This window comes from Sipha flava, unplaced genomic scaffold (genome assembly GCF_003268045.1).
Source record: "Sipha flava isolate LNK unplaced genomic scaffold, YSA_version1 83_pilon_pilon, whole genome shotgun sequence".
NCBI lineage: Eukaryota > Metazoa > Arthropoda > Insecta > Hemiptera > Aphididae > Sipha > Sipha flava.
Window position 1 is genome coordinate 390,010 of NW_020273625.1, and position 12,935 is coordinate 402,944.

General features: G+C 29.1%; 1 protein-coding gene across 1 annotated transcript in view; it reads left to right on the forward strand.

The window, feature by feature from the left end:
• The window catches only part of LOC112693264 (carbonic anhydrase 13), a gene marked incomplete at its 5' end in the record, with an annotated part of 34,950 nt that continues 22,015 nt past the window's right edge, over nt 1–12,935 (forward strand). The window contains 1 exon segment of the mRNA XM_025568253.1: nt 1–275. Within this exon segment, the coding sequence (XP_025424038.1) occupies nt 239–275 (37 nt within the window).

Genomic DNA, 12,935 nt, shown 5'->3' on the forward strand with positions numbered 1-12,935 from the left:
GCGGCCTTCCACCGCCGCCAACTAGTTTTTCGTACGCTCAACCGCAACCGCCGCACGCCTCGCGAACCGGCGTCAATTGCGCAGTCACCGCTGCACTCGACGGTCCGTCCGCGTCACGTGCCCATCTCCCGTTCCGGTCAGTCGGCGACGATCGATCGTTCTCCCAAGCAGCCGATCGGCGCAATCGATTACCTCCGCCGGACATCCGCTGCTGCACCGGCCGAACGTCTCGAGAACAATGTCCACCGCCGACTGGGGATACGAAGAGTCGAACGGTAGGTGAACGACGGACGAGAGTCTCCGACGTCTCGTGTCGTATCTTATTTTGCCGTCGCGTTCGCGCGCGACGTTCACGTGCGATTGTTCCTCCCCGTCCGTTTACCGGTGTCGTTTCAACGGACGGACGGACGAACGTGTAACCGTCCGAGATCGGTCGACCGGTCGGTGTATTTTTGTTTTACGATCGCTTTCTTTTCGGTGTTCACGGTTCGTTCACGTTCGGTCACGTTTTAGCGGCCGTTCCGTCCGCTACGTGAAGTCGTGGTAAGAAAACGCGGCGGAGGCAACGTTCGACACTCGGTGTCCGGTCGACTCGGAACGGCTTACGGTCGAACCGATTCTCGGATCCGATCTACGCTTTTGTTGCCGGACGACAATCGTGGTTCAAATTTACACGCATTTTCGTATTTTTTTTTTTTTTTTTTTTTTATTTACGTTGTTGTTTACCCGTTTATGCGGGCAAACCAGTTTTCGTCCGATTCGGATAAACGTACCACGGCACCTGTTCTTGAACGGAATTACGGTGGTGTGTTCTATTTTGGAACCGACCGCGCGTCGTTTTTATGAACACCAAACGGTCGTTATTAATAATGTGTTATTGAGTATTCGCCGAACGATTACATGAAAAATCAAATCTATTATTAATCGTTATCGTTATGACGAAAGGATGTGGTTGATGTAATTTTAAGTACTTGAATTAATATTCGAACGTTGCGATCCGGTACGTAACGATGTCAACGGCCGTGGTGTTTCTACTTCACGTTGCAAACATATCGACATAAATTTATTCATCGGACGATTCCGCAGTGGTAGATAGTACTTCGCAGCTTATATTATAATACTGCAATGCTTTTTAATTTCCCGTATCTAAATCGCATTGATCTAAATGTAAGGTGAAGACAATGTGATATCCGCTACGATCGGTTCGACTACATTTTCGTTTTTTTTTTCACTTCAAAAGATTACATATTTCGTTTTTGTCGTGTGTAATCGTTGTCATTTAAAGAAGTATGGTTTTAAAAGTGATACTCGGGCGAAACGTAGTACAACCATGCCATTCTTTCATTTAGTATTATTGGTTTTGTTCTCGATTGATGAGTGTGCGCATCACCGATTATGGTATCGATTTGGATATTATCAGCCACCTCCCATCACCGGAAAATTAAGTTTAAAAAGCAAATTTAAACAAATTTAATAAATTATTAATCTATTTCAATCATTTTTTATTTGAACAATAAAAACAAATTAGTTTATTTTACAATCAAAAATTAATGGAATGTTAGTCAATTAGACGACTGATAATCCTGATTACGAACAATTTGTCTAATATTCGGTCTAGTCCCGTTCAATACGTACAATTTCGTGTTCCAATTAAAATTGGTTCTTTTATTTTTATTTGATTGTCATTTTTGTTAAAAATCCTCATTCAAACCTGCAAGTTGTCGAAAAAAGTATTGGTTATTTCTAGGCTTAAATACTCGTCATTAATTTCTCGTAAAATGTTGCTAGTTGTGCATCGTTAAAATTTATTTTTTGTGTATTGTCTTCGCAAATCCTAAGGAATTTTATTTTAATTTCAATTTTTAACAACTAGAAATACTCCTTAATTTAAAGAGTTAGGACATTCGATAAAGATTATACAGTAGTACAATTGCAGTACACGTGACTGGTGCAATTATTATAACAATACATAGTATGAAAAATAAATTAATCTTGTCTTTATACTTCGGAAAATCTCTTTTTATCCCATGGAGGATATTTACTCCCAGGTTGGGAACCACTGATGTAGTAGATGCAAGTTCCATCAATGCTATTTGAAGTACGCCAAGAATATATTTTACCAAGACATTTCAACGTACGCGATAGTCATACGTATTACTATTACGTGAGATGTACATTTTTTTTTAAATTATGTAATATCATTTATTCGAGCATTTTTACTCCTTTGATTGCTCATTAAAGTCACTAGGTCTTTGACGTCCCATATTTCGCTTTGTCGGATTATTCCATTATTTTACGTAGAATACATACCTTAAACTTATGTTCCATTTTTCTTTATTGATGATAATATTTTTAAAAAATTACTTTAATCTAGTCTATGATTTTAATTGAAAATTTGTAATAATATTAAATATTTTATTATTATGTTAAGTTAACTAAAACGATATAAAGTCGACTATAATGCTTGAGAGTTGACAATGATGCTTAATTTATAATCATGATTATATTATAATAAAATATTCTGTTGATAAATACTATTGAAATATTTTACTCAAGATTTAACTTCATACTTCATTGCTTATAATTTGTGAAATAAATTTTAGTGAAGGAAATATTACAAATTGTATACGGATGACATTAATAGAACCTTATTAATTATTTATTTTGGAAATAAGTGAAGACATAAAAAATTCTTATTATGTAAATCTACCAAGATAATAATCTATCTAGATTATACAATTGATTTACTATAACCATAAATAGTAAAGTATCATTTTATTATTCAATTTTTAACAATAACCTAGAATAATGTATGGAGGTTAAGTGTAATATTGTTTAGCATACAGAGTACCTACATGCTTTTTTATGGTCTACCTGGTAGTACTTATATTATTCTGTTAGATAATACTCAGGTTTTCTATGTTATATAATACCTAGTAAATATAAAATGTATAGGGTGCAAGATTAATCGGTCTGATAATTAAAAAAAATTAATCAAATATAAACTAGTAGGTTAGGAATTTTATTTATATGAAGTAAATTCCACCGCAAAAGCTTTTTAAATAAAAAAAAAAAAAAAATGAAGTAAATTAAGTATAAGTTAAATTAATCAAACTATTATAAGTAATGTTAATTATTTTAATACATTCAAATATTAAAAAGGGGCTTAAATCAAACTTCATTTAACTTGGGGGAATATTTTATTTGAATATCTAACATTAAAGCGTTAGTATCTATGACAGTTTTACTCGTTGTGTATGTTTATATCTATTTTTTATAATTTAATATTGAAGTTCTCTTTTTTTTTTTGTACCTTTGTTCTTGAGTTATTGTTATGTAAAAACAGTTGAAATTTATTAAAATATTCAATAATAGTTCTCTTTTTTGATATTTGTTGATGAATACTCGTCTAATAAATAACAAGTTTATCGTGGGTAATTGAGCAAGAGTTTTATGTTATTGAAATTTTTTTATTTTTATTTGTACCTATTTAACAATTTTGTATTATGAAACGTAATTTGAAATAATTTAATATGCTTATGATACTGCATATGTACTAAGTTTTTTATTGAAGTTATTATTTTATAAGGTATTACTTTATAATAGCTTAATAATACATCAGCTTAGTTATAAAATGGGTATTTCCTGAATTTAGTAAGTAGACGCAATTCGTTAATTATAAACCAAACCAGTTTTCAGTACAAATTATATCTTAGAAATGTTTCTACATAGATTTTTGGAACTATTAAAAATGTGATTTTCTTTTTTTCAGTTGACTGCATAGTGATACATATTTTAAATATCTTAACATATTTAAGATAATATCGCGAATTTTGTTTTGAAAAAATAAAATTGTACAGAAAATGTAGATCTTCTATCATTATTGTTCATACCTTTGAATTTCTATACCAATCAATAAATGTAAATAAATTATAAATATAATTATTATGCATAACTGCATAATGCATTTTAATTGTTTATTATTCTAATATACATTTTTAACTGTAAGACATATTTTTTTGTTTGGATTAATGGATGAAAGATTGGCGTGGTTACAATTTTATACATATTCTAATTATTTTAGATTCTGTACTTATTAGTTTAGTATTTGGGTCATCAAATTAATTGATGTTTTTTTGTATGAGAAACACATTCGGGATTAGATTTGCTTCAAATTGTTCATGATTAGAAATTAATTACATATTTGAAATTTCACCTTAGATGTTTGATTTGCTCAGAATCGTGTGTAAACAGAATTCTTCAAATATGTGAAGAGATATTAGCATATCAGTTTCAATTAAATCTCTGACTATTTTTGAGCAATCCAAGCTTCCAGAATTTCTATTTGAATTCCATTAATTATTTTGATACACATATAGGTACAGTTTATAACAATTATGCAATACTTATTTCTACCCGGATTTCTTTCTGGTAGTCCTATGATTTTTAAATTTTTGAAATATTTGATTTAAAATAAAAATTATTGGTATTTGCAATACGCATGTTAAAATAAAGATTAAAATATAACCAATGTTTGTTTTGCTTTAAAATGTTTATCGGATGGTTGTAAATGATAATGATACTGCATCTAATTCATATATAATGAAACTAAATGGTATGTAATAATCCTTATGAAATTCATCGTAGATGTCGAGGTTCAACTTGCAGTTAGATACTTTCCTTGTATAATAAACACAATGATAATCAAAAATCAAAAATAAAAGAAAAGATTAATGGACAATAGTATTCCATTATAAAATTGTGTAGTGTTAAACATTTATTAAAGAGTATTAATATGAACAGTAAGTGATTACATGCGACACAGGGGCGGTTCGTCAGAGGAGATTTTGGGACTACGTCTTCCCTTAAAAAAAACAGCTATTTGTAAATAATAACTATTTGAAGATGTAAAGAAATATTTGTATTGAAAATATTCGTATGTTATAGCGTTTTCTATATTTATTATTATAAATTTAAGGCCATAAAATATAAAATCTATAAATAGTTATTTCGATAGAAACACTATTTTAGTAATTTCGAAGACGATCATATTTTCAGTTAAACTGACGTCCGTTAGGTTCAATCGTAACATGTAATAGTTTGGTTTGTTGGTCGGAGGGGGCCGGTGAGAATAATCCGCATATTATAAACGCTGAAACTGGGTTCACAACAATAATTTCCGTGCCATCGCGCCGTCGTTAGTCGCTGTACAACGTTATCTGCGAATTCGCAGATAAAAAAAATTGCAGAATTTAATTAGCTTATAAACAAATTTACCATTAAATTAAGTTAAAAATATTAACTAAATATTAAATTAAGCATTAAAAATAATTAATTTTCCAATAAAAGGGTTTTTCTTGTTTTCTACTGATGCGACCTCCGGAATTTATCCCCAGTGACGTCTCAAGGACTTTTTACAAAGTGGCGAACTTTATACATGTATTTAAATTTCCTAGTGTGGTATCAATAGTAAATAACAAACATTCGAAGGAAAAAAATCCATGGGGGCATTTGTCTTATTCGCCTTCTCGAGTTCGCTCCTGCTTAGGTCCATAGTAAACAATAATTAATTTACACCTGTTATTAAGTATATTTAATGAAATTATGTAAAAGTTTTAAAAACACAATTAAAATTAATCTTGCGTATATGATAACACTATTGTGTATTATGTTATTTTTTACGATATGTGCGATAATATCAGTGTAAATGAGTGATTAGTTTTTACATTTTGAACGAAAAAAAATTCTTGGTACTGTTGTGCTAGCGTACAAAATGTCTATTCTCAGTCAGCATAAATGCAGTGTGCTGCTAGTATCGTGCGTATTCGTGTATATATCGTAGTATTATTATAAGTAATATTATTAATTAATATCGTATATTTGATGACTTGTTATATTTGTAAATGCCTTGTGCATTTTACTTACGATGATTAAAATTAAGTCAATTAATCACCATAATCATATACATCGTGTTTTCAAAATTATTGAGCGCATCAGGTAAAAGGTATAATAATAAAAACAACCGCTGGGTATGTTTTGAAACTGTAGTGTATACTCTTATGGACGCGCCGTCGTTATTAATTCTAGTTTTTTAAGTATTAAATTACACGTTTATTATAATTTCTTTCCACTACTCTTTCCACGTCAATGTGTAAAAAACAATATATATTTTTATCAGCGGATATTGCCATCGACAATGACGCGACACACGCATATAACTACTGACAGACCGTTCGATGAAATCAATTAATAACTATTAAGTTATTATTTTTATATTTCGACTACCGTGCGTTTCGTGCACGCAACGAGTTGACAGAATAATTTACATACAAACAATTCAGTAGTGTATTGTCGTATGCAGAAATAATGCATAATCTTGTCTAAAAATGCAGCTTTCATGGTCTGGACCAAAACTATATTTGATTCGTCTTGTGTTATTCATAACGTAGTTAATCGCGGTCATTCACTTCAGACCTTATGGATTAAGATAGTATATGGATGTCCAACGAGCTATTTAAGGTGACTAGCAGATTGATCAGGGTCTGAATCTGTTATGGGAAAATTCTTACTAGCGCTTAGTGTAGATACTGTGGATAAAAACGTTGATAATTTTTCTGAATTTTTAAATTTTACACGAAAGGTACATTTTGATTTTTGTAAGTATAACGTAGTAGTGCACAACAAAACAATTTAAAAATTATTGTCCCTTGTAGCGCACGAGTGACACGTTTCCAATGGTTTTTCTTTTACAAATCAGCTGTTTCGAAACGTCAAATCTTATGTATGGGGACGGTCGTTTTATTATAGCTCATTCATACCAATTGTTAGTTCGTACTTCAGATTTTATGAACGGACGAAAAGCGATTTAAGACTGTTCTTCCAGTGTGGAAATATTTGGACGATAATTTCATTCATGATTAATATTTAGGGTATCATTTTTGCCAGAAGTATGCGCTACAAAACTTTCCCACTGCACCCATGTGTTTATGTCGTATGTTGGACTCGTGAAGAATTATTAGAATACTGTCTACTATCCGCTGCGGTAATTTTCAAAGAATGTATAACACACATTGTTTATTAAAATTCGCTGTTTCGAATTTACATACCTTATTAGTATCGTCGAGTTTTGTATTTCATCTGATTTTCACGAACATCACGTTAAAACTCATCGGTTTTTGTCCAATGTTGGTTTTTACTATGATTTACTCAGTCATTTATCTGACATCTGTTCAATATTTATACACATGGACGAAGTATTTTTGTTGTTGATACGGCGAATTTTCAATGTTTTAGGGCGTATATCTGTGGCGCTAAGTTAGCCTTAAATTCCTCAACAATATTAGTTCCTTCTAGATTAGTCTCCATACAAAACCAATATAAACTTATATTGTATCCAAAAATTTTCGGATACGATGCCTGAGATCTATTGTCCCGTAGGATAATTTGTTCTACGAGAATAAACTCGTAGAACTACGATAAGGGGAGGAAGTGGCTAACATTAAATATAGGAATCTAATATGTAATATATCATTTTATATGCATCATAGTCAATTGAGTAACTATAATCTTGTAACAAATATAACCTTGTCAGTTAAATAATCTCAAACTAACGGGATTTCGTTTATTAAACGAATTAGGTAAACTCTACGTACGCTGTGATCGAGAATAATAAAAAAATAAAATAAAAATTACTATTGCTCCATTGTGGTAATCTAAATCCAAATTAGACATTTCACAACTTACTATTCGATTAATGAATAATGGAATGATTAATGGGTATTTCAGTTTAATTCAAGTCAAATAAAAAACCTCTGGGAACATCCAGCTGAGATATTTCTTCATCTTATGAAATCGTTAACTCTTTTAATTTACATTTTATTAGTAGATAACATATATTTTAGAGTTAACTGTTTACTATATAATATTATTTTCCTCTTGAAATTGTCATAACTTCTACTACTCAATGTGAAATCGTGTTATTAGTGGATGTGAAAAATGTTGGTTGACGTATTTTTAGTAAAATCTAGATCGGGATAACTATTTTAAAATAATTTTTTCAGTTTTTTGTTCATTACTACTCGTTTAATTATATTTATTCTGTTATTACTGTTATAAACATTTACATTATTCTTGACACCATTTTTTTTCGTAGAGTGAATATGCGTGCAGTACAAGTAAACATAAACAAAATAAGCTTCCTAGAAATTCCTAGCATGAATGTTATCGAATGGTAACGTTCTTGATAGTGTCATATTATGCAGACACTTTCTTGAATTGAATATGTTTCTTCCGAAGGATTTTATACGTCTATCGTTTACTAGAAGTATAGATACACGTTATATGAATATGATTTGGTCACTGATAATTTTTGTTTTTATTCCGACATTGTTTATAGGATTTTATTGCACCCAAGGTCTACGGTCAACAGACTGCTAAAACGATAATAACATTATGTTTACTGGTAGGTATTATAATATTATGGTTAATACGTGCATTTTAATACACATAATTAATACGTACATAAAGTACGTCCTATTTTTAACATAATATACAAGTTCAGTATTTTATGACTTTCGAGAAACGTATAATATTATATGCAATTCTGTTGTATTAAATTTTTTTTTTTGCTTTCGATACAGCGATACTGCGTTTGTTACTAATATTTCAAATGCGCTCGGAAAATTTTTTTTAGGAATGTTCATTTTGTTAAAGTTTGAAATGGAAATCGATTTTATTTTATACAATTCATTGTATTCATAGTATGAGGAAAAAATATTTTAATGTGTGACATAATGTAATATATCCTTTGTTTAGTTAATATTTTATTATATAGGTACCTATAGTTAATGGTATGTAGTGTATAGTATATGCATTAATGTACAGATAACAGGTATTACGTATTTCATACATAGTTGCAGCTATTATATTGATATTGAAACCGGTGACAAAAAATGTACATTTAATTGATTTAGGGATAAGAACTATCTACGTAGGTGAAGTTGGTCCACCCTTTTTCACGGATTAACTTGAGACCTATACCAACATTTTGCGAGTTCTCTGCGAGATTTTGCGAATTATAATTAAAAAACAGAAGGGTGGGCTAACTTCACGTAGCCCCTCCAAGTTGCCCTAGAATTTAAAAACTGAAACCAAACGTTTTTATTTGCGAGAATTCGCGAGTCCATTTTCAAAATTTGCGAGTTCACCCCTTACCCGCAAATTTAATTTTCCTACCGTGAAATCAGCATACATAACTCGCCCTAGAATTTCATTGGCCGTTTTCAAAGGAAACAAAGTAATAACCGGTTGTAAATAAGATCTTTTGTCAACACAGCCAGTGTTGCAAAAAAATCAGTTCTTTTTTTAAAAAAAAAAAACATAAAATACGTTTTATTTGTTTAAAACAATGTTTTTTATGTTTTAAACAGTTTTTTATTTTATTTAAAACTAAGTGTATACAAATATATTCCCTAAATGAGATTGTTACTCAGTACAGTATAGATGAAAGATATTGTTTTTATAATTATCTCATATTCAATCACTATACTACAGATTAGATTTTAAACAGTTTTATATAAAAAGTATCGACAAATAAAGAATTATGATACGATGGTCGACTAACAACTAATAATTAAACCTAAATATTGAATAGCTGAAGAAAACGGAAAATTTAAAAATGTTCGTATATCTTATACTGAGTCTATGGTATCTCCAACATTTTTCTGACAATGTGATCTACTGTTAGTATGTTATATATCAGGGGTGGCCAACATGACTATGTACACGAGCCACATGTATTAATAAGATTATATTAACAGTCAAATTATCTAATCGGTATTTTTATACTACAAAAGTAATTAAGAAAGCTAACAGTCGATAAACATTTATATAATAAAGTCAAAATATCGTTAAAATTTGACTATTGATCATCTCACAGAATTACTAAGAACTACTCTTACATCAATTCAACCAGATCTTAAGAAGCTTACTTAAAAAGTAGAAATTAAAAAAATACTATGCAAAAAAATTAAATTTAATGTTTAATTTTTTAATTTATTATTCATATAAATTAATTTTTTTTTATGTTTATTAATCTGTACACTATATCCTTATATCTATGCAATACATTTTTTTTTTTATAAATGTATGCAAAAAATTGAAATATTTTGGTTTTTGTAAATAAGACCGCGAGCCGTATACGATTATGACAAGGGCCGCATGTGGCTCGCGGGCCGCAATTTGGCCATCCTTGTTGTATACTTTTGAAATTTTCGAAAATATGAAATAATTGTGTTTTAAAAGTCTATAAAAAAAAACGTGTTTATGTATTATATGTTTAAAATAAAAGATCATATTTAAAACGTTTAAAACATGTATTTAAAACAAATTGTTTAAAACACTTTACAATCCAGACCACATCTCAATATACATATATAGGTACCAATCAATAAAAATAGAAAATCTTCAATAGAAAAATAATTAATTGTTTTTAGTAAATATTACAATGACCTCTATTGAGAACAAAATTGAAGTCACTGAATCTTCCTATATCACCACTTATCTGTATATTCGAAATCAATAGTAGTACATAGAAAAGTACTGGCTATATTACTTATGTATAAATACAATTTCTATTGTACGAGTACGACGCGGCGTGGCAACTGTATTTAAGCCCTTCCATGTCACCCGTACTATACATAACAAGAAGAATTGTAACTGTAGTTCTTGGAAATATTTTCAATAATAATTATTAATAGATAATCTTAAAAAGAAAGACAATTATTAATTTAAATTACTAAAATATATATATTTTTTAAATTTTTTTTAAGACTTCAACAATTTGAATTATTAGCCTAACATTACATTTTTACATAGTATTTTTCTTAAGATTAAATATATTATTTACATTATAGGGAATACTTGATTATTGTTAATCAAATGAACGTATACAATTTTAATTAAAATATTGTGGTCGAATGAAAATTGATTTTATCTAGATACTATGATTTTTAAATAGCTCTAAAAAATTACCAAAAACCATTTTACCTACCTGTTATTTTACTTTCTTGATAAAATTTATAAAATAGAATAATAATATCCTTTATTTATATAAAGAATAAATTATCATACAAATATTAAGCTATTTTAAATATGTTTGAACGGTCATTTTCACATTTTCCAATGTTATTATACATATATCAAATTTACCTACCTAAGCATTATGATTTACGATTTATGATTATGTAACTTATGACTTATTACAGCTTTCTCGCAAATTTTGAAAATGAACTCGCAAATTCTTGCAAATAAAGACGCATAATTTGGTATCAATTTTAAAATTCTAGGATGACTTGGGTAGGCTAACTTCAGGGTAGAAAATGGAATTTGAGAGTAAGGAGTAAACTCGCAAATTTTGATAATGGACTCGGAAATTCTCGCAAATAACTCGCAAAATATTGGTATAGGTTTCAAGTTAATCCGTGAAAAAGGGTGGGCCAACTTCATGTATGTGAATTATCTGAAATATCCAACACAAATCTCGAATATCATTAATGCAACATGTATTATAATTTATATTTATCTGTAATAAGCTGAGGAAACCTTGACTATACTTTTATAAAATACAACTGTAGTAAAAAAAAAAAAAAAAATTGACGTGTATATTGTGTGATGATTGACATTTTCGGATGAGTGACGTGTATCGATTATTAGTGTTATCTTTCATTACAAATTATATGATTCATATAATTTCATTGTATTCGTTCCTCTTTCATACTTATATATTATATATATGAATGTATTTCATAATTAACTAGTATATCATTCTTTATCCGGTCTCTGAAAATATCGTTTGAAGAGAAATATAACTAATATGAATAATAAAACTTATTATTAATTAATAAGTATGGTCACTGTACTTGTAATATTTCGCGAGACTTTTTTTTTAATCTTTGATAAATTAAATTTTTGTTAATGTACTGTGTGTGTTCTTATATTGATTTATCGTAGATTAAACGTGAACAAAACGAGTTTGAAACTATCAACAATTTACAATATATTAAATATTCTATAGGAAACCGATAAATTAGTTATATATTTGTCGATTGTTTAAATTGAGCATGATGGTTTTATATAATACTTATATATTATTCAAATCATAAACCTCTTAATTTTTTTAATATGTTTTCATTTATCACATTCTATATGACTATGTATATATATATATTTTGACGTCGATATAAATTGATTCCACCTGTATTGCTCTTAAAATAAGCATCTGAAGCTTTTTTTTGTATCCTACGCATTCTTCTAATAATATGACTTGTACGATCTAAAATTGAATTCTTAAATATTAATTATAAATTATAAAATATTTTTTTATTATTTTTTTTATTTAGCCTTTTTTAGAACATTAGAGCAAAGCAATTAAATAAACAAAAATAATATTAATAAAACAAGTGTATATATGAACTAAAATAAATTAAATTAAGAAGTCAGCGGAATAAATTAAGTTAATAATGGAATGGATGACAGGTATGGAGCGAGAGTTAAACAGGAGGTTGGCGAAGGGAGTGATTTAATACAAAATATTAATAATCTCTTTTCAATTGTCAAAAAAATGTGAAATCAAGTACCTATCTATCTTCGAATTATTTAATTATAGAAATGTATATTTCTTTCAAATGGCTCATGATGATTGTTAAAAACATAAAATAGCATTGGACGGATGATTTACTAGTATTTTTATTTTAACAATAGTTCAAAAACTATAGGTCTAGTATTTAAAAAAAAAATCCATTTCTGAATAGAGAATTATTATGAAAACCAATCCGGCTGTATACTTCTAAGGCGCAAGGATTAATTGATTGTTCTGTATTTTGTTACTAGTGACAAAATTATTTATTTTTTAATCAAAATCAAAAAGGAAAATAGTA